This window comes from Geospiza fortis, unplaced genomic scaffold (genome assembly GCF_000277835.1).
Source record: "Geospiza fortis unplaced genomic scaffold, GeoFor_1.0 scaffold138, whole genome shotgun sequence".
NCBI classification, from domain to species: Eukaryota; Metazoa; Chordata; class Aves; order Passeriformes; family Thraupidae; genus Geospiza; species Geospiza fortis.
The window spans coordinates 1,903,659-1,927,085 of record NW_005054307.1 but is presented as its reverse complement, the minus strand read 5'-3'; the positions used below and the strand labels follow the sequence as shown (position 1 = coordinate 1,927,085).

The window sequence follows — 23,427 nt, the reverse complement described above, 5'->3', positions numbered from 1 at the left end:
TGAAAACCTGATCACCTCCATCTTTACTAATAGCAGCAGAAACACTGTAATCCTAAAATCCAATACTTGGGGTAAAACTATTTTCAGTAATCACCAGTTACATTCTCTCTCCACTTGCCACAAAGCCAAAAACAGCTGGTTTTGTCAAATTGCATTTGATGAGGTCCATTCCCTCAGTAGAATTAGCCCAATTCCATGTGGCACTAGAAGCCTGGGACCCTCTGAGGGATTGTGTAATGGCCCATAGCTGGTGGTGACCAGCTGCCATATATATGAAGTTCCCTGCATGTTATCATTTATACCCATTGTAAAAGATAACACTTCCCTCTGTGAGGACCACAGAGCCAAACCCAATCAAGATTCTCTGACAACTTAACTTTGAACCTAAACTTTTGCTGACCTTCCCATTTTTCTTCAGTGATCTTTTTCACAAATTCCTCCTTCCTGTTCCCCTATAAAATTGTTTCACTGTCTAGCTCTTCCAGTAGCTATTGATGCTACATCAAAAGATGCTGCAGCTGCTGATGCTGTTTCTGTTCTCACAGTCATTTCAGTAGCACTCCAACATCTATTTCTATCTTCAGTCTGTGACAGTCTGCTCAAGACTCCACCAGCCTGGGAAAAAAATCACTGCCAAAAGTTTTGCAAGAAAGTTTTTTCTTCAGGCTTTTCCTCAGGGCACGTTTTGTTGACAAACTCAAAAACACAACACAAAACCAAGCTGTTTCCCCAGAGTGCACTTGCTGCCAGAGCTCAGAGGTCTTTTTCTCCGCCTACTGAGGGAAGAACTTACTTATTTTTTCCCCTTTTTTAATGTTTAGCTGACTCATGAAATAGTCTTGTTTTAACTGTTTCAAATCCATTCAATATTTCTACACTTGCTTTTGGAACAGGATACTCTAAGTTCCTTTTAACATATAATTTGGACTACAACAGCCATAAAACTTTGTTTAATAAAAAGGAGATACAAAATTCATTTAATAAAAAGGATTTAAAAAAAAAACCCTGTCTAAACTAATCCAATTTACCATACAGATAATAATCACAATGAAGATATTTATATTGCTTCTCTCTAATGCCCTTACAATTCAGGTTCCTGTTTGGAGTAGTACAGAATGGCATATATCAGTGAATCACAGAATCATTTAGGTTGAAAAAGATGTCAAGATCATCAAGTCCCATCTTTGACTCATCACCACCATGTCAACCAGGCCATGGCACTAAGTGCCACATCCATTCATTCCTTGAACACTTCCAGTTACAGATGCACATATGACTCAACTATAGATGTACTTGTTATTCCACTACTGCCCTGGGCAGTCTGTTCCAATGTTTTACAACCCTTCACTGGAGGACCTGATGTCCAACCCAAACCTCCCCTGGTGCAGCTTGAGACTTTTAAGCTTTTGTCCTATTGACTGACAGCTTTTGTTCTGTTGTTGATTGCCTGTGAGAAAAGGACAACCCTCACCTGACTACAATCTCCTTCCAAGAAGCTGAAGGGAGTGATAAGGTCACCTCTGGGCCGCCTTTCCTCCAGGCTAAACCACCCCAGCTCCCTCAGCTGCTCCCCATACAACTTACAAACACATATCTGGTACCATATAGTTTAGAAGAAACTATTTCTGCCTGAAACATCTTGTACCTACCTTACTGTATGCAATGACAGTGTTATGCAGAAAAATCCCTATATCTTTTCACCTTCCCTTCTCACAGCCAGCATTGATTATGAAATCTAAAGGAGAAAAAACATTCATCTCTCAAGTGCATTTATTTCCCTAGAATCTTCAGGATTTAGTGTGGGCTACATTATTGTTGTTGTCATTACTATCACTAATATATAATAACCACACCAGTTATCCCTGGTTTTTTGTGTTGGTTTTTTTTTTTTATTTTCACCTATTCTTTTGAGCTAATTTAAAACCAGGCAAAGACGTAATGCAAAATATGTTCTACTGTTCTATCTTCAGAACAAGAGGAGAGGAGATTTTTAATTTGACTGGGAAGAAGGACATAAAGGAACTGTCTTTGGAAATAATTATTCTTCCAAAACCACATATATGCATATTAACTGCAAAGTGCCAAGTATTAGGTGATATACTCTTTAGACTTCAGAAATATTTTTTTTGTTAAGTAATATTTAAACTTCAGTGAATTCCAAAAATTCATTGAAGCCCCAAATTATTATGCAGGCAGACTAAGAAGGGTCCTACATTGAAAGCAAAAAAATCCCTTGACTTGAGTTCAAAAGTAATTCAGTAAGAAAAAATTACAGATACTCCTTGGATTAATTCACAGGAAGATATTCACTTACTATGAAGTTCTGAGTGTTGCTTAGATGGAAATATTTTTGATTAGGAACAAGTGATGGAGAACTCACTCTCCTTTGCTGTTCAGTTATATTTATGGAAATTGAGAAAAGCTATTACATATTCAAGAAAGAAATTTTGCATTCAGGGTTTGGGTCCATCAAACAGTACAGTTGGATCAAGCACTGAATCATACTATAACTGTGTGAAGAAGAAAACAGGCAGACAAAATGTGGTAGGAACTTCTCAAAGTGATTACAAGGTCAGTAGCTGCACACAGAGCTAGGAACAGACCTTGCTTAATAGTACTTGCCAGAGTAGACAGACTATCATCAAGCTCACAGAAGATTAATAAAAAGAAGAACGACACTGAACTAGAGCAAAGTGTCTTTCAGTCAGAAAGTGAAGAGCACTAGAATCCACAGGAGTAGTTTAGTGGGCATTATACAGTGAAACATCCACACACCTACTTTGGTGACTAAAAAGGGAATTTATGCTCTAAGTCCAAGACAGCTGGATCTATAATGTCCACAGTTACACGAGTTATATATGCACATATGACTCAACTCCGGATGTACTTATTATCTGTGCAGTCTGTATCTAAATATAGCTTGAAATTTTCTTTGCATGACTGAAGTCAACTGATGCCAAGAGAAGCGGCTCATCTAGGTGCCACCTGAGCTCCATTTCTTCTTAAAGATAAGAAGAGTCACTTAATGTTGCTTACAACCTGTGTGGACCCATTCCTCTGTTCTTCTTGGAAATTGCAACATTTGCAGGTTTGACTGCTTTCAGGAAAGTTTGGCACCAAGTTTTCTTCATAAAACAGGTGGTCTCACAGAGGTGAGACAGGCTTGCTTTCCAGATAGGGGAAAGATCAAGGACACGGTTTCAGACTGAGCTTCCACCCAAAAGACTCAAATCCCTCACTCCCCCAAGTATGTCCTGCTGTGCAGCAGAACAGCGTCACCCTTCCTACACTGGATCCAAACTAAGGCTTGCAGACTTGTGAGGTGGTGTGCGCCTGCGCCCTCAGCAGAGGCTGTCACATAAGTTAAACACTGTCTCACTCTGTAGCCAGCTTCGGCTGAGGAGATTCAGCTCAAACAGGGAACCACACAACGAGTTTTCTCCTGATCAAAAAGTCAATATGCAAAACACCCACAAATGCATTTTAAAGAGACTACTTTCTGCACGAATAGACAGATGAAGTGCCTAAAATGGATGAGAAAACTTTCTTAACCAAATTTACTCTTCTCCAAAGGAAAGCAGAAATAGAAATCCCCCTGTACTTAAGAACTTCCTACAGGTTCAAGTTGAAGGCAGCTCAGCACACCCCCTGTTCCCATTCACCAGCTAACTGTATTTGTTCTGAATCAACAAAGAACTGCATCCAGGGGAAAGAACAGTTTGGTGAGCAACTGGAATCCTACCACAATCAACTCACCACAGCTGTATAAAAGTAATATTGATTTCCAGTGATCTTATTAGGCAGAAGTGACTATCAGCCTCTAAGAGTATGATCCAAGGCAGATGAGTTTTTGGTAGACTATACTCTTTGTTCTAATATTCTAGTACTATAGCTTGATGCAAACTAGAATACAATATATAAATACTGTATTTTTTAAATTCTAGAAAGTTAAAAATATAATAGTTAAAGTAATATTGCAATTTAGGTAAGATGAAGTAAAATCTCTACACCAAACACAAAGGCAGAGCAAATGACAAACCTGCATATCAGAGGGTAAATGCAAAACAAATGACCACTCTATGAAGCCCCTACTTATTCCAAAGTCCTGCAATGAAACCCAGTCCTTAGCACAAGGCACAGCTGGGTGCTCACCACTTGTTGGCAGACTCCTGCCACAAAGTCAAACCTCCCCACAGTGCCACCCTCTGACACCTGGATCAGCCCTCTGTCCTGCAGGAGAACCACTCGTATGTCAAAAGTTCCATGCTGGAGAAAAATGAGCAATGCAATTTTTTTTAACTGAGGACTTTTTTTGTTTAGAGTTTTTTCATTAATACTATTTTTTTTAACTGAATCAAACTCTACCAAGTCACCAAATGGAATCTGGTGATTTTCAGTTCATTGCCTTTCCAAGTTCAATAAAGACAATGAAATAGCAAAGCAATTATATGTTCAAGCTTTACAAAATTCCATAAAATTTAATTACTATTTAGTAATAAGTAAATATATCTGTTGTCACAACCTTTTGTATCTTGCCATGTTACAAAAAAATATATCAAATTCAAAATTATCGGTACAGGTTTTTTTAATTGCATTTTAAAGTCTTAGATCATGCACTTAAAGATATTGTTATTTAGTCCTTTAGTTAAATTAAATTGGATTGCCCAGAAATTCAAATTAAGGTCCATACCCAGGGATTATTCCTTTAGCATTATACACCAAAAGTTATATATTATTAACATTTTTTCCTAATTGCATCAGAAATTGAACTATTTACATAAAAATGCATCACATTTCACAAAAACTAGCATCTTTTCATTACAGAGGAGCAGAGGAAGCTTAAAAGACAACATATTTTTCTTTAATGTACCCAGAAACCTGAACACAAACATATTCAAACAATTTCCCAGATACTCTACTAAAACAATGGCTCTGAACTATTGTGTGTGCAAGAAGCGCTGGAGAAGCAAAGGGAAGCCAAAAGTAAAGAAATATCTTAAATGCTTTTTTTCCCCCACAAGGAAGGCAAACATTTTGGCAAACGTTGCATTGAGGCTTAACTTATAAGAACACATAGAAAAAAAAACCACAAAACTTTCTATGTCTATTACAAATCTTCAACTTCAGATACTGAAAAAAATTAAAGAAAAATAACTTGAAAATATTTTCCCAGGAAGCATTAAATATTTTCAAAAGTTTTTTTTTAACTAGTCTATTATGCTTACTATTTAATTGGTGATGTAATTTCAAACAAACAAGATTATTCATATAAAAAATGAGAAATAGAGAGTTTTCTTCACAATGGTCTCTGAAAGCAATGAATCAGCAATAGAAAACCTGGGTGTGTTCTTTCTAAGCTGTAAATAGTATCAATAATACAAAGATTTTATCTTCAACATTCAAAATACTCTTCATTTTTATTTAGCCATAAAACTAAATATTTTTAAAATTACTTACATTCTGCATATTTCTGAAGCTGAGAGAACTCTCCAGGGCTAAGGTTAACCCACTTCTCCTGGCTCGTCATACTGGCAGTAAGGGTCCTCCTTGTGTATCAGAAGAATATTCCTTTTGACCCAGGTGTTATAAACTCCATAAAGATTTTTAACTTCAGCTCACAATGTCTGGAGAGTGCCAAGATGGCATCAGTCGATGTGGATGAAGTTTTTGATGCTATGAACTGTTCCAAATGTGTTGGTTCAGTGGTGAGTTACAGCACTGTTAAAAGAGCAAATATTAAATACAGCATAAATACCAAATATACCAGAATAAAATACAAAATATTTAATACCAGGATATACCAGTTTACCTGTGGGAATACTTGTAAGTAATAAATATTTTCTCCTATACAGTTTTGCTCAATATATTTCCAAACCTTATTCGTCTATAAATAGTTTTATATGTATTTCCAAACTATTTTTTGTTTAATTCCAAGTGCTTATGTTCAGAATTCATTAAAAATTATCAACTGTTTATGATCAAATGTATCTGGACACACTTTATGGAGATGTTCCCGATTTAGTAACAACCACTGAAATAGCAGATACTATCTTATCAGTAAACTTAGTTCCTTATGATTTTAAATTTGAATTGCTGTAACTGGATTTTTACCCAGTTATGTTGTTATTCAGCACTGCATGGCCTTGTCAGAAATGCTATGAAGCTTCTAACTCTCCATGCCAAAATGAAATGGATTCTGCAGTTTGCTGAGAAGTTCACATAAGAGCTGTACAAATATTAACTATTCTAACAAAATAGTAGGGGTTTGATTTCTAGAACATCACAGCATTGCTGGTCACTAGTGAAAATCAAATATAACTGTTGGTGCCATCATAAATCAGTTCAGGAGGAAAAAAAATCAAATTGTGGGTGCCTTCTCATCCCAATTTTACGCAGTTTCTACCTCTGTAGGACAGACCCTCTGCCCTCTGACAGCAATGCATTATCAACACCACTCCTGGAACATCAGGTAGGCTACTTTTCCTCTAATTTTAGCCATCTGAGAGCCAGGTACCTCATTTGAGATTGTCATCTCAGGCACTCCCTTTAATCATCACAAAGAGACAGGTGGCCCAGGCAGCAATTAATCCTTCCAGTTTCAACATAAGCTTAAAACGTGATGAATTGCCTTCTGTGGTATTTATCTTTTATTGATTACAGAGGTTGCCTAGAAGACCAGTTTAGACTAGAAAGCTAATTTTAGACTGAAAGTGGAATCTCTTTCTATGTCTAGCAATGCATCATTTATAAGGGTTAAATTACAAAAAATTCAGACCAAAAGAGACTAGTACAGCAATGGAATGAGTGCTAAGGAGGGAGATGTTGGTAGCTAAGAAAGAATCGAAAAAGGAGTCATGAGAGAAAAGAAAGGAAAAACAAAAAAAATTACTAGGAACAGAAGCATGGGTTAAAAAAAACCCACAATAACCTAATCAGACAACACCACTTTTATTTATTTTATTTATTTCTGTTAGATATATATATGAGTCTCATCACTGGACAAAGAAATTCATGCAGACACTAAGGAAGACACCTCAGTCCCAGAGCATTCATTGCTCTGAGACCCTTCCTTGTGAATAATTTGAATGCATGGACTACACCACGAGCAAGTGCTGAAGTACAATAATAGCTGTCTTGCCTTTTAAAAATTTGTACCAGAAGAGATTCCTTTGCTCTTCATCTCCTCTGTTAGAAAAAAACTATGATGAGTTGGAAGATCTAGAATCTGGTCAAATACATCACATAATTCTATCATATAATTGAAAAAATAATAAAAATTAATAGGAGCATGGAGATTGGGATGAAAAATGAAACAGTACTGTGAATACAACAGGTCAAGTACAAGACATGTCAGCCCTCAAATCTCTGAATCAATGTCAGCACCTGAAAAAGGTCAGAAACTACAAAAGCTAAATGTGCTATTTATATCATTCTGTCTCCTGAACTTCAATACTTTTATTGATCTCAAGAAAAAACAACTATGGTCAATTGGGTCATTTTAATCACATGAGAGATGTTTCATTTCTGGCAGTTGATTAGATTGTGTTGAAGACAGTTTTGTATCTTCAAGTAGGCATATATATTTTATAATCTTGGCAACAGATAAGATTTTACTGATTTAACCAAAATTTTCTACCACAATTTCATCCAGTTTTACTATTGACATCATACTTAACTACATTAACTTCATTACCTACAAAAACTAACATTGCTGAATACTGTGAAGTTAGAGATGATCTTGATTATTTAATATGCATGTATGTGATAAACAGCTTACCATTAGAATTACTACAGCTAGCAAGGTAATGATGCTGTACACTCTGGTCCTACCAATCCATCCATATGCAATACCCTAGTTGACCACTGTCTACAAAGTTTGTTGCCTACACAGTTCATCAGCAGGGAAAGCAGATCTAAATTACCAACTTTGACATCCTTTCCCCCAGGCTCTACAGCCTAGAGCCAGAGCTATAACAAAACATACATGTCTTGAATGAGACGGCAGCAATGGAAAAAATGTAGTACGAACACGGCAGCTCAGGGGAAATAAGATGTAGTTTGTGCCTAAGACAGCAGCTATCATGGAACATACAACAGAATTTAAGGTCACATTTTTATTCTGGACTACTCTCAAACGTAAGTTCTGTCCTTTGAAAGGGAAGCCTGTGGGGGACATAGTAGATCTAATTAATCTAATTAATCCCAGTAATTTAGGAACAGGAAAGGAGAGTTAGCCAGTCCTCTAAGGGTGGCTCACTGGTCTTTGGACTGCAGCCAGGTCCTGACTCCACCTCAGTATATGTGATGCAGAAATACACAAATCCATAATGGGGAAGATTTCACCGAAAGGAAAAAGGACCTTCTAGGTACTTCCTTTCTTCAGTTTCCTATTAGGTTCTGCTGCAGAGTCCCAAACAAGGAAAGATCCCTGCATTGCTTAGTTTTTCACAGTGATACCTTTTACAGTAACATTTTCCCTATTTATGTAGATAATATCATGGTTATAAGAAAACAAACAGCATACAGATGCTGATCACAAAGATAATCAATGTATATTTCTGTTATTTGTTAAGGCATACACTGGAAGATCACCTATATACTATTCAAATATCCAAATTTCTGTAAAAGAAAATATTATCTAATTTGTATTACCTTCTTCAGAAGTGTTTAATATAAATTCACTTCTTTACACATTTTTATAGTGCTCTTTAAGTACTTCAGGAAGGCTATGCAGTGAGAAACCTATAGATAAGTATATGAAGAGGAAAGTAATATCAACAATAATACTATCACATAGGAAAAAAAGAATCTTGAACTACAACAAAAATCAAATGTGATTCTGGTAGGCAAAATAAAAATCAGCAGCTCTAAACAGATCACACACAGTGATCTGACCTGTTCATGCAGAGATAAATTGCTTTGAAGAATACAATAAAAGATACAGTTAAAATACATGCGACATCAGGTAGGAACTTTCCAGTAATCCTCTAAGAGTTCAACCTATTCTGGGCAACCCAGATTTGTGCATACATTTTGTTAATATACACTTAGGCAAGATTCACAGCCCTCTCAGCCAGACACAAAGCAGGCCTTACAAATAGGAGAAACTAGAAACATGACATTAACAAACCATTCATTTAATCACAAAAAGAATTAGAAAAAAAATCTTCCTCCTCTAGCCACTGACTATAATAAGTCTTAGAACTTCACTCTCCTTTTTATAACATGTTTTCCTTTATGGATTTGAAAGTTTATTAAGTGTTCTGTCAGGATTCCTACCAGGCCACATATCCAAACTAGGAAGCAAAGCTTTGTTAAAAACTATACAAATCAAATTACTTAGCATTCAGCCAACATTGCTAACCAACTTAGATTTCCAGGAATTCCCCATGCCACCGAAATCCTCAGCTGCTCTACAGAAGCCTGGCTGAGAAAAGAAAAATGAATATATGATGGAGGAAAAAAACCATAGAGGCAAATTCCCCATATGCCAACCTCACGACTCAATCTCATTCCCGTAAGGAAAGATAAGTTTTCAGAGAGCATTCAGGGTAAAATAAATTACATCAGTCCCACAAACTGATCAACAGCACTGATTTCAGGTTCGGCCCATGGAGACATGTCCAGGTTCTCAACCAATCCAACACAGCTCTCTGGAAGGCAGGAGAGCTTCCTCTGAGGTCCAACCTCACTGCCGTGTGTGAAAGCACGACACTCATCTTAATGCATGCCTTAGGGGACTTATTTCTGTTTACCATAACAGGAACACTTAGAACAGCCTAGAAACTGGCTCCTGGACTTGCTCCAGCCATCTTCTGCTTTCCACCTGCCCTTCCATAATGTCCACCCCACACACAAGTTCAACAGCTGCCAGTTAGTCCATGAACAGGTCGCAGGATAAAGCTACACCAAGTTTCCTGCCACAGAAACTCCAGTTTTCCACAACAGAACTGATTAATGATTTTTGCCCGAACAGACTTAAATAACAGAATATTTTATACCTTAATTGCTATGGAGGCTGCAGCAATTATGCCTATCAAGAACTCTTCTGTACAGAATATACTTGGTATTTCCTTCAGTAGGGTGCTACATTTTCACCATCGTTAGCTAGATCCTGTGATTTTCAGTGTGGGTGACATAATGGATTTTCCAGAGGAGAATTTTTACTTGTCAGATAACACACATTTACATGCCTGCCTGAAAATTTTCTCTGTTCTTCAAAAAAACTCAAAACATGCTAACAATGATTAATTTCTTGCCTGGAAATGCAGGCATTATGTACAGGTATACAAGACATATGTAAGTGTTCCTGCAATTGATTTGACACTTTGTAGAGAACAATGCCTCTACTGTCAGAAATACTCCAAATTTGCATTGTTTAAAGTTTAGTATGAAGAGCCTGATGGGCAAGAAATTCTACCAAAATATCTGCTAATCACTATTCTGGTTTCTTTACTTTCAAACACAGAAGTAATGTAATTACTTATAATTGCTGCCAGTTTAATGGCATGAATGAAAAAAATGAAGACACATAACAAAACACAACAGTTTTTTCCTACATACACTGCATATTTTACATAAAAGCATCCCTTGGTTTGCACTGAATTTAGTATAGAGTCTTTTTAGTGGTACACTTTTCTTCAATTTAGTAAGGGTGTTTACTGATGTAAATTAATACAATTCTGAAATATAAACTATAAACACTGACACACTGAAATCAGTGATAGCTTCTGTACCAAGCTGAAAATCTCTCCCTTTAAAGAAGTGACCAGCACAATTCAAAAGCACACTTGTTCTACTGACTACTTTATTCCCAGGTGTACTAGTATGGGACATGTAAAGGCATCCATTTAAATTTTAACACAAAAGATATGGACTATATTCCTCAGAGAAGCAATTACTCAAATTCACTTTCTTGAATTATTTATATGGAATATATCAGTAAACACTAAGAAGACATGCAGCACAAACCCTATTGTGGCATGCTAAGCAGAATACTTGAATCTCAGTGAAAACATTTCACCAATACTACAGTTTGTGACAGGGAAAAATATTAGCAACAAAATGGAGCACTGATAAAAACCAATCAGAATGCAAGACGGCAACATCCCTGAGTACAGCTAGGACTCATTTAAGAGCAGTTTAATACTTGAAGCAAAGTTGTTAAGAAAAATAATGTTAAAAAAAGGAGATACCAAAAGGAGAGTATGGAATAAAACTCAAAAGAAACAAGCAATGCACAATACAACTGCTCACCTGAGAAGCAAGCAGCATCTCCTGAGCAGCAATCAGCCAATTCCTCCCAGTTTATACCCTCAGCATGACATTCCATGATATGGAATACCCCTCTGGCCAGCTGCCCTGGCTATGCTCCCTCCCTGCTCCTTGTGCAGCTCCTCACTGGCAGAGCATGGGAAACTGAAAAGTCCTTGACTTAGGGTAAGCACTACTTAGCAACAACTAAACACTCTGTTATCAGCATAATTCTCATAGTAAATCCAAAACACAGCTCCGCACCAGCTACTAAGTTTAAAACTAACCCTATCCTAGCCAAAACCAGGACACTCTTTTAAGGTACTCCATGTACCTTAACTTCATCATATGAATTCATTTAAAGCAATTTCTGATTGATCTTAAATTTTACAATTGTTAGGCTTACAGGTTGTTACATTAATTACCTACCAAGTCAGAAGAACTATATTCAAATTTCTCAGTGTTTTCCTTACTAAAAGAAATATTGAAATAAATGAAACCTGAGAAGAATCTGGGACAAGGAAATACTACAACATACTTTTGCTGATTCATCAGAAGTATATAAAGGCTTTTTTCTTTCTTTAAATAATACAGCTGAACAAACTAAAACATAAAAAAACACACCACTGGAATTTATTTTATGCTTATGAAAGAAGTACTACATAATTCAAAAATCTCCTCCAAGTGAGAGTCATAGAACTGTTCCCAATATTAAAAACGTCTCAGTAACAATTTTACAAAAACCGATTTAAAAAGTGAAAATTGGAAAAGTTGAGGAGTTACTCATCCTTCTTAATATTATATCTATGACTAAACAAGAACATTTTTCCATAGGCTACTAAAATTTGAAATCCTGTTTTTATGACTAAATGATCACATTGAATAATATTATGATTTTATAAGTGACTAATTAAAAACATAATAAAACTAGGAGGGGTAAAAGAAAAAAAGAGAGAAAAATAACTGACCCAGAGAGAAGTACAAAATAAACTGTTCAGACAAAAAGATTTCTAGACAGCTGGTAGTATTTTGAAATTGGTCTATTTAAAAAAACATACTATTTCAATATGAGAAGTTTAAAAGAAGGTTGAATCACTAAAGCTTAGACTGATACTCTTTAATAAATAGAGAAAAGCAATCTGGAACAGAAAGCACTGGATTTTATAGATATATCTATGTAATCCATAATAAATTCTCTGGAACACAGCACATTAGGCTGTCCACTAGATAAATCTCTCTGATGAGAGGATGAATCAGTCTCTCAAACAATTCTTTCCACATCACCCACCACTACTTCTATAAATCCACTGAAACTCCTCCAAAATCATGGATTAAACATCCTGAGGACAGCCTCTGCCTTCCAAACTATGCATCTGCCATCTTCCCCAGGAAAGGCAGCTCCAGAAGTGCCTCCCTCAATATGAGCTCTACACAGACCTCCCCACAACCAGCATCACAAGTATTTGAGCGCATATAAACAGAGGTTAAGGTCTTTGACTATTATCTGCCACACGTTCTTCCTCTTTCCTTTAATTCCCTCTCATGGGGCAACCTCTAAATTCTGCCTAACAATTAACTTTTGTTGGCAGTAAACTACAGGGATTTTTTTTGTTTAACTGTTAGATTTAATTAATCTCACCATATTTAGGTGTTCTAGGGGTGATTGCATTACAGGAAAGCAAAGCTGAAAAGCATAAATTACAACTGGGAAAGAATTCGGATGATCCATAATTTCCTGGGGCAGAAATTCCTACTTCATGCTCGGAAATAAGCCTTTGAAGAAATGTTCTTTAGTCTTGTGACAAAAATGTTCCACAGCACCAGAGGAAAAGATTTGTTAACTGCTGTCCTCATTCAAACACTTTGTGTAATTTTAAAATAAACTGGGAACAGGGCAATGGAATTCCTCATCAAAAACTTGTGAAAATATGAACCTGATTTAATCAATAGGAAATCTGTATAGAGAATAAAGATAGTTTAGCAGGCAGGTTTAAGAATTTCACAGGAGAAGTTCATGCTAGGTTGTTTTCTATTATGTGGCGTGTTTATTTTTTTTCCCCTAGGGAGAGGGCTGCATGGAGAAGTGATTAAATTACTGCAGTCCTGGGATATGAATAGCTGGCACTGTCACTCTCCACTGGGACAGCATGGAGCCTTCTAGACAACTACAAATGGTTTTGTATGTCTTCATTAGCTTTACTATAAAAAAGTTCAGTGATAGTGAGATACCAAATGGGTTATCAAAGTACGGTGGCCCCTTGCCTAAAAGGACGCATATCTGCATCTGAAGTAAACAATATGGCGGCAGCAGCATCTCAAAATACAATTCCCTATTCACCCAGAAAACTCCTGACACATTCAAATTCAGCTCTAAGAGGACAATAACATCTAGGTTTTTGAAGGATCAGTGAGCATTGCCATTCCCATGTTCCTAGAATTTGGTCTGATGACATGTCCATACTGACACTAGAGGTGGGGATGCACAAGTAGAGCATGAGTGAGGTGAAACAAAGCCAGAAGGGAAAATACAAGTTGGCTCAGCACCACAAGCATCAGAGCAGGCTCTGCACCTCTGCCTGACCTCTTGTGCACATGGTCCAAGGGATGCAAATGTCCAGGCTGTCACAGGTCCACAGTTCTCAATACCAGAAACCATTACTTAAAGGCAGCTAGGCCTCATATCCTTCTACAGCATAAGCACACCCTGAGTCTCTTCCTTTTTATATCCTCAATGGTTTCCCTGCAATTCATATACTGCCATTGAGTACACTGAGACAGAGACTGGCATTTGCAGAACTACACACTAAGATCTGGTCAGAGAGGGAAGTGCATTTTATAACAAGGGGTCCTTCATTTGTTTGTCTGTCTGTCCATCCCACCCAGACAGACTTACAAATGTAAAGACTTTAACACATTGCCCTGGCTTTCAGATAGGAAAACCCTACATCTTCAAGGTTAACTGTTCTGATTTTTTTTCAGAGGCGTATGAGAAAGCAACAGTGAAATTTATGTCCTCCACCTACTGACTTCAGTGTATTACTTACCTCAGAATCCTTTGTAATTAACAAGTGACAATATTCCCATGGAATTTTTAATAAAAATTGGTATCCGATTACACTTTTAATTGACAAAGGTACATAATTACAGCTTTATATAATTTGTGTTCTCTTTCCATGATGTTCCGTTTTCAATATGAAAGCTTACTTCTGTTAATTTGAGTTTCTCAGTGCTTTTCCTATCTTAAAGGGAAGAAGAAAAAAAAGTTGATCCTGTCTCCTTTTTCCCTTGGGAATCCTTTGTCTGAACTAGTTTACATTATGCTTGCATTTTAAATATATTTTTTTCTCTTGAGAGAGCCTCTGCATTTCTGTTATCTTTTTCTAGCATGTTTTTCTCTGGAATTCTACCTAATTATTTTCTCTCTTTAAGTGTTGCAATTAATTCTCCTTAGATTTAGCTTATGTTTTTACACAGTAGTCCTTGACACTGAAATTACTGGAACTGCATGTACGATTCTCTACAGATAGGAGAAGAGTGGGACTGGCAGAAAGAAGTATTTTCTAATACATGAAGCTTTCAGAAAAAAACTTTGCTCAGGTCTCAGAACAGATGCAGGAAACTTCAAGCTAAGTGGATGTAAAGATCAATTTTAACTTATGGCACATTATTATATGGTTCGGAGAAAAGGGTAGCTGGTATCCTATTGCAGGTCTGGAACACACACACGTAACCCTTAGGATTTGGCTGGAGTTTTGCTTGCTTTGTCTACAGACTGCTAAATACATGCTGGGAGCACACTGGTGGGACTTTGCCCCTCCTGACATCTTGAGGGCAACAGCATAGCCTGTCTTCACCAGCCTGGGAAGACAAAGGCCCAGTTTTGCCACATTCCACTTCCTTTTGCCTACCGGATTGATAAACTTGGGAACAACCTGCTTAGACACAGTAATAAACCACACCTAAATAGACCTGAAAAGAGACACAGCATTAACACGTGGGAAAAATCTTTTTACTACAGCGAGTTACTCGCTTTAACAATGCAGTTGTTGGATTAAAAATCTGAACCTGCTTAGTAAGACTTCAGCTTGAAATTTGAAACAATTTCCCCTGACTTTGCTTAATGTTGATGCTTGTGTTTCCTCATCATCCGCAATTCTCGTGGGGACCCACACAATTTTGCCCAAGGGAGTTTTAATCCTATCCAGAAATTGTAGTCAAGAGCCAAATAATTACTAAATATTCTTCATGCTGGAACACTTTTACAGTGCAGGTCTGCCTTGTTTTGCTATTACTATATTTGTCATAAAAGAAAAATCATCTATATGTTTACTTCTGAATCATAAACATCATCATGTAAACCATTAATCATTTTTGTGCAATTCATTTTTAACAGAGTTTTAAAAAGCAAAACAATGTTTTATACATTTCCTTTCCTTTTCTTTTAAAATAAATAAATAAATACATCTACTGAGGAATGAAACATTTAGTCTATTTTGAATATATTTTTAAGCTTTACATCAAAACAGCTTATATATTAAAATATTATAACTAATGAAAAGCCAGAAATCAAAAAGGGTAATAAAGTGAGGAAAGTAGAAAAAATACACAAACACAAAAAGAAACTCAATGATTCATTGTTGTTTCTGTGCTTAAATTGTTGAAAAATTCCTTTTCAATGACAAAGAAAAAAGCATAATAAAATGGATGGCAACTGGATAACACAACATTTGTGCTTCTATACGAGGAATTATTACATTATTAAATCTCTTGGATTCCACTCCCACACAGAAGAGAAGTATCAGGTAACAGCACTACCATTCCTGGTAATACTAACTAGAGATGTACTACCTCCATGAATTTATAGTCTTAAATTGGATAGAAGCAGCACTAATTGTAAACAATTGCAAACCTGTATATATTGCACTATTTCGATCTGTTTCTGCTGTCAACCTGCAATCACTTCTGCTGGTTTTGTTGATTTCTCAGCCGAAACACTGGGATGAACACACTGCACTTGATGCATTGCAAGTCAGATGTTCAAGTCCTTCTTAGTTGTTTCCCTTGCTTCCAAATTTATGATCCTAAAACTTAACTTTTAGAACATCCCTGTGTAACTACCCTAAGCCAACTGAAGGTCTACTCATTGAAACAAAGGTGTCTCAAACAGAAATGTTTAAAATTTGTTTTGCACTGAACACTAGAAGAGTTTAGCAAATGGTCCTGTAGAACTTCAACATGATCCTGAATATGGCAAAATAACCTACAATATTTATGCTCATCTTTGTATTACTAAAGAGAAACAATGAAGAAAAAACTTGTAAGTTATGAATAGGCACAAGCCTTTTAAGTCACGTTTCATCTTGAATTGGTTTTCAACCTCTTCACCTTACGATGCTTTATATAGCTCAGTTTGTACTCAGCAACTATTGTAATAGTTCTCATACAAATCATCACTAAAGGTCTAAATGCATTATGAGAAGGCTGCATATGAAATATTTCTATTACAGAGCTTGAATTCCATTGAAATTTCGCAAGACAGGAATATAAAAAATTTTTTTAAAAGCAGATTTTTTAGGGGTTAAGAATTATTCTCTTTTCTACCTTTCTGATTCGATCCATGAAAGTTTTCAAACAAATTTTCCAAAGTCCATTGTGTTGTCTACTCTCACCAACAGGCAGAGGATGTACTTATCTAACACTCTTCCCAGGAGCCACATAAAACTCACTGCCATCAACTGGAGAATATGTGAATTTTAAAAACAGTTATGTTCATAGAAATCATAGAGTCATAGAATGCTTTGGGTTGGAAGGGGTCTTAAAGATCATCCAGTTCCAACACCCCTGCCAAGGGTAGGGACACCTTTCACTAGACCAGTTTTCATAGAGCCCCATCCAACCTGCCCTTGAACACCTCCACAGATGGGGTATCCACAACTTGTCTGGGCAGCCTCCAGAGCCTCACCAGTTCCAGTGCCTCACCAGCCTCACAGTGAAGAATATCTGTTTATTAAGTGATTTGTTATTTATGAGTCATTCCTTTCACGTGCCCTGTATTGAAATATGCACAATTGAATCCTTCTACATATGAAATAAGCCTAAGAGAGTTTGCTCTACTTATACCCTCTCCATATCATAAGAATATCACAGCTATGTAATCTGTAAGTCACTCGGTTTACTAATGTCATCCCATTTTGGTACAGCTCAAGTCACTAAAAAAATATATAGAAAAAGATTCTATTTAAATTTGCTATTTAAAATCAATTCATAAAAAGTTCTTTTTCCAAAGGCTGTTTTTTAAATGATAAAGTTATACTTCCTCACAAAACAGAAGTTTTATCTTCTGAGAACCTTCACCAAATATCATCTAAAGCCTCATAAACCCTCCATCCTCAAAAATATAAGATAAACTTGCTTATACGTTCCAATGGATATTCACAGAACTGATTTTGCTGCCCCCAAATAACTTTTATAATTAAGAGGTTTTGCTTATATTTGCAGTAGATCAAGACAGCTCCTCTGTTTTCTCATTTGAGGCATGCCACGTAACATGGGGTGTTTTACCCAAGAAAAAATTACTACTAGTTGCAAGAAGAACAAGCAAACAAATAAAAATCACCACTGAGAAAGGTGATCCACACTCAGGTGATAAGCATCCATACAAATCTGTGATTCAGAACTTGAGGTACTGTTGTTTACACTTAGCTGCATAGACTGCAGACAGAAATCCCAAAGTTAAAATGAATTGGGCAAGTGAAATTATGCAGCCTGGGGAACCTATTGCTTTTCTGACCCAAACTACAGTGTCTGCACTCTGACATCCAGTGCCTAAACACACTTCATTTTTCTGCTCATTCTTTACAACCTGGCTAGACCAGTGGAACAGATTAAAAATGTCAAGTAATAACAACAACATAACTAGAAGTTCTGTTCTTGCATTATCAAATCAGAAACTGAGATAAGATTTACTCACTGGAATAAAGGAAAGATACCCAGGGGGACTTTGAAAGGCTTATGTGGCCAGTCCATGCAAACCTCATAAAGTTCAACGAGACCAAGTACAAGGTCCCAAACCTAGGTCAGGGCAGTTCCAAGCACAAGTACAGGCTGGGCGGAGAATGGATTGAGAGCAGCCGTGGGGAGAAAGACTTGGGATATTCAAGGACAAGCAGCACAACATGACCCAAAAATGTGCACCTGCAGCCCAGAAAGCCAGCTGTATCCTGCGCTGCATCCAAAGCAGCGTGGGCAGCAGGGCAAGGGAGGGGATTCTGCCCCTCTGCTCTGCTCTGGTGAGACCCCACCTGCTGTTCTGCATCCTGATCTGGAGCCCCAAAAATGGACATGGACCTATCTGGGTGAGTCCAGAGAAGGGACACAAAGATGATCAGAGGGCTGGAGCCCTCCTCTATGAAGACAGAGAAAGTTGGGGTTGTTGGGTGAAGAAGGCTCCAGGGAAACCATGCAGAAGCATTTCAGTAATTAAAGGGGTCCTACAAGAAAGATGAGTTTTTACAAGTGCAGGCAGCGATAGGGGAACTTTAAACTGACAGAGGGGGGTTTAGGTTAGATATAAGAAAGAAATTTCTTACAGAGTGAGTGGTGAAGCACTGGAACATGTTGCCCAGAGAGCTGATGGATATCTCATTCCCAGAAACATTCAGGGTCAGGTTGGATTGGGTTTTGAGCAACTTGGTCTGGTAGAAGGTGTCCTTAACAATGGCTGGGGGGGCTGGGGGTTTGAAACCACATGGCCTGTAAGATCCTTTCCAACTGAAACCATTGTATGATTCTGTGACTATAGCACAAAGAGGACAATGGGACAGACCAACTTTCTTTTAAGAGCAAGGAAAAATAAAAAAAGGAGAGAAATACTCCAATTTACACAAGTGAAGTTAAGAAGTGAAATTTCTAAGATTTTGCTTTTTAACAAATTACTAGATCTCAGCTGGCATTACTTATTGAATTTCAAAGTCACTAGATACGGTGAATGAAGCATTTATTCTTAAATAATTTGCTTGCTATCACAAAGGAAGCATGTATGGAAAAGTCAGGAACTGAACTGAGATTTGTAACTGAATATATTTAAATGCATACACCGTGCTAGTTTATGCGAGTCAATAGAACAGTTGTACTTCTTAACAGCTTTATTTTGTCTATCATATCAAGTTGGAACTGGTAAATTTAGGTTAAATGCCTAAAAAATGTATTTAATAACTTAAAATAGAGCTGTAGATTATAAAAATTATCAGGGATATTTAATTAACCAAGCCTCAGAATTTTAATTAAAATCCCCTGCCTCTCACGTACAGCTAGCTTTAGTTAATACACCATTAATTAACACATGAAGTAGTTCAAAGGAAGTAGATACTTTTGATGAAACCTTGTCATTTACAGATTTAACTACATATACACAACAATAGCACCACTCCAATAAATCTGTGGCTCTTTTCAGATTACTTGAGGTTTATACTGTGGTTTGCTTCAGGGTCCTGGTTCTGCAGTCACCCATGCTGGGGACCCGGTTAGAAAATGTCACAACTCCCATCCAGTTCCAGCAGCTCCATCCCTTAGAGCAAAATGGTGCTGGGGGAGGTGCCCAGGGCTGAGCCCACACCCCAGGGACCAGAAACTCTCCTAAAGTATGCACTTGCTCGTCCCAGTAAAAGCACCCTAAAAAAAAGGAAGATGGAAATTCTGAACAATGTGCCAGAACCAAATACAGATCACTTTGTTTTGAATCTCAACTGCTGTGCTGCGCTTCCCATGAGGGAAGAATAGGTTTGTACCTGAAGAAGAGTAAACAGAAATGATGAAAGCTGTTGATGCTTGGAATACAAAACTGCAAAACCCAAATCATCTGCTTTTGGAAGCAAAGGAGTACTCAGTGTATTTGGCCCTTTTCAGATTCTGGCCTTCTTAGAAACACAAAACAAAAGATTATTCAAGAGATTATTATAGATGTCTAATAATTTGCTAGCAGTTTCCAGTTCTCAAGGTTCCCAGGCACAAACTGCATCACTAGATTTAGCTTACATTTCTTAAATTGGCACAACTAAAATAAGAAAGTTATTTCTTTTGGCATCTTAGAAGAATTAAAAACATTGATTTAGCATACCTAAAAAATTCACTGTAAAATACACTGTTGTAAATATATATAAACCATATGTTTATGTTTCCTATTTTGACTTTTATTCAAGGTAATTTTATTGAACATGACTGTTATCCTGACATTGTTAGTGTTTAGAAACCTACCTATGATACATGTGAAATTAGGAAAATAAATTTTTCTATATGAACACATCAGAATATTCTGATGAAAATAAGTATAATTTCATGTACTTTTGCATTTTTCATCCCTACTTTAATTATTCACAAAATTTATCTAGCCTTTTTAATAACAAGTATCAAAAATGAAAGCAGCAGATCTCCTTTGTAGCAGCTGCTTAATTAATTACTAAATCCAAGCACAGATAGCAGATGAGATAAATCCACTGATTATTTTTGAATCAGAAAGATTATTCTATAGTATTGCTATTTCGTTATTATGCAGCACTCCTTTGCTTTATGGCCTTAAAATCTATACATATGAAATAAAATGTTCCAGTAAACTGTATTAACAAAAAATGTATATTCTTTTTCTGCCAAAAATTCTAGGGGACAAAGATCAAACATGTCTTCTTGACAGTCACAATTTCAGATAATACTGTATTTATTGATATTTAAAATTTTGGTTGTACTAAATATTACTGAATAGTCAGAGCAGTTACTGTACTAGCATTTTCAAAATACTCCAAAAGCCTCAAAATATTTTACTGAAAATAGCAGGCTTCCTTGCTTGGCAGAGTTATGCATACTTTTCAGATCTATCAAATGTTGCAAAAACACATCTTCTCTTTTACGGGACATCACGATTGCTCCATTTGTGGTAAATTTGCCCTGAGACACAGAATTTTCCAAAGAAAATTGCATTACAATGGCCCACATCATGCCATCTGTTTTAAAAACTCTCCAGTGACTTCTGTGGAGGATAGTCTTAAAAAATAAATGGAACAACATGTCCCAAAGTACTTTTTCTACCTAGCTTAAATACTTTTCTTTAAAAATATTCTGAAAAATTTAGAAAGCTGTAACATTACCACTAAGTTATGCCCTTAATATTCCTCTATTCCCAAATGGCTGAGTTCATGGACTGACTGTAACATAAGGGAAGCAGGAAGTGATCCCCACGATGTAGGGGCTGCATGGGGAGCCCCAGCTTTCCCAGGAGACAAGTACTGCTGGCTCCCTTCCCTTCCACTCACCCCCCCATCAGTAACACCCTGAGATGCTGGGGCAGCAGCAGAGCAGCCAACAGCATCATTCTTGTCACAAAAAGAAAGCAGCCATGGAGCCACAGTCCTGGAGAGGCACAAAGGCCATGAGCAAAGAGTTTGGGATCTGACAATCTAATACTACCCCCACATTTCACCAGTGCCATCTTAGTTCTTACACAAGATACACAGCAAACAGCGCAGATGACACAGCCACACAAAGGCCCGTGGACTGAGAGAAGGAGTGGGACAATTATTTTAGCCTGTGTCAATACTGTGAACAAATTTCACCATGCCAAATACCTTAAATGCACTTCACCTGCTCTACAGAACATCAAGAAAGGAAAACATATTGTCACGTCTTGTTATTGTCTACTGTCTTTTAAGACTATTTCTCTGACACAAAGTGCAACTATAAATTTTAATGCTGCAAGACTATGACTTTGCTTCTTTGGTTACTTTTGAAAATGAGATCTCTGTAAAACACCAAAGTAAGCATAAAGTTCAGGTTTCTGATTTATATAAACAAATACTTTATATAAAGAAGCATGCCATCCTTATTTACACTGCACCAGATCTGTTACTTTGTAATAGATACACAGAGGAACATGCCCAGAAATTCCCTGATGAAGGCATCTGAAACCCCTTTCAAAAGAACAATAACCTTCTGCATCAGTACAGCTTCATATTATCTCATGTCTGATTTACAAAAAGAACAAAAGTTCCTATGAACTTCATTAAATGTCTGTTATCTAATAATTCCAATCTTTTCATAGCACAGCCAATGTTCTTAGACTTTTAGTAGTTGTTAGGCAAATTTTATAGATATAAACAGCAATTCTAAAATACCCCACATGTATATTGAATCTACCTCCCATCCTTCTAGCTTTGCAACGCCACTTCACAGGGGGATCTGGGTTTGGGACTGGCCTGGTTTGGTTTTGTTTGAATATGAATGATGTAAGGCAGCATTTCTTTTTCATATTTAGAATGGCTTTAGTCATGCAGATGATATGCCTGTCAAAATAGGTCCACACTGGGATACTAGCAATTAAAAAAAAAAAAGACATGCAAAACATAATAAAAAATTTCAAACAACTTGATATGAAATCCCAGTAATTGCAACATCAACATGAAGACACATCTTCCTTTCCCTTGCTAAAGAACCTTTTATGCCCTTGACACCTTCCAGACACGAGAGCCTCTAATTTATCCTTGATACCACTGTGCTTCTTTCTTCTGAGCACCACTTCACATCTCTCTAACTGGATGCTGCTCCCTCCCCACAATTGTTTGTTTGTTCCTCTTGGGCTCTGGAATTCCCTAGGGCCTGAGTTTATGCCCTCAAAGATTCCTTGCTCTACCCATTCCAAAGTAACAGCACACCAGCTCACGCACAGCTGTCCTGGCTCCTTTCACCCTTCAGGAGGAGTGTGACCTTCTTGAATATTCCTCCTCCTCTTCTTTCATTCTTGTGATTCAAGAGGACCCATCAGCAGATGCAGTGCTCCTTCTCTGATGAGCGAGGCGTGATCAGTACGTTTCCACTCAGGTCAACAGGCTTTTGAAAAACCCGATAGCATTTCCAGAGTATCTCCTAAACACACAACCATTTATCACTGTGTTTTAACCCATCAAGAAAGTGGTTCTAAACATCTCTCTCTCACACACACAAAAGTGGGGGGAAAAAAATGACAGAATATATTTGACTGTGCCTGGTTGTTCATGCAAACTTTTACTTCTGCTTTGCTCTGGCAGTCAATCTGTTCTCTTCTCTCACAACCATCCTTAGCAGTAGCACTTTGGGCGTCTAAAGAGGCAATCCTCAGAGTGCAATGTATACAAATAATACAGTCCAATCCTT

At 37.1% G+C, this 23,427-nt stretch overlaps 1 protein-coding gene across 4 annotated transcripts in view; it reads right to left on the bottom strand.

Moving 5' to 3' along the window:
* The window catches only part of DGKB (diacylglycerol kinase beta), a 329,294-nt gene that overhangs the window by 293,197 nt on the left and 12,670 nt on the right, over positions 1-23,427 (bottom strand). For 3 of the 4 annotated variants that reach the window (XM_031066802.1, XM_031066804.1, XM_031066805.1), the window contains exon 2: positions 5,458-5,718. In XM_031066802.1, coding sequence (XP_030922662.1) covers positions 5,458-5,527 — 70 coding nt within the window. In that variant the 5' untranslated portion in view covers positions 5,528-5,718. Of the gene's footprint in view, positions 1-5,457; positions 5,719-11,256; positions 11,350-23,427 lie in introns of those variants that run through there. The other variant, XM_031066803.1, reaches the window with a different exon arrangement.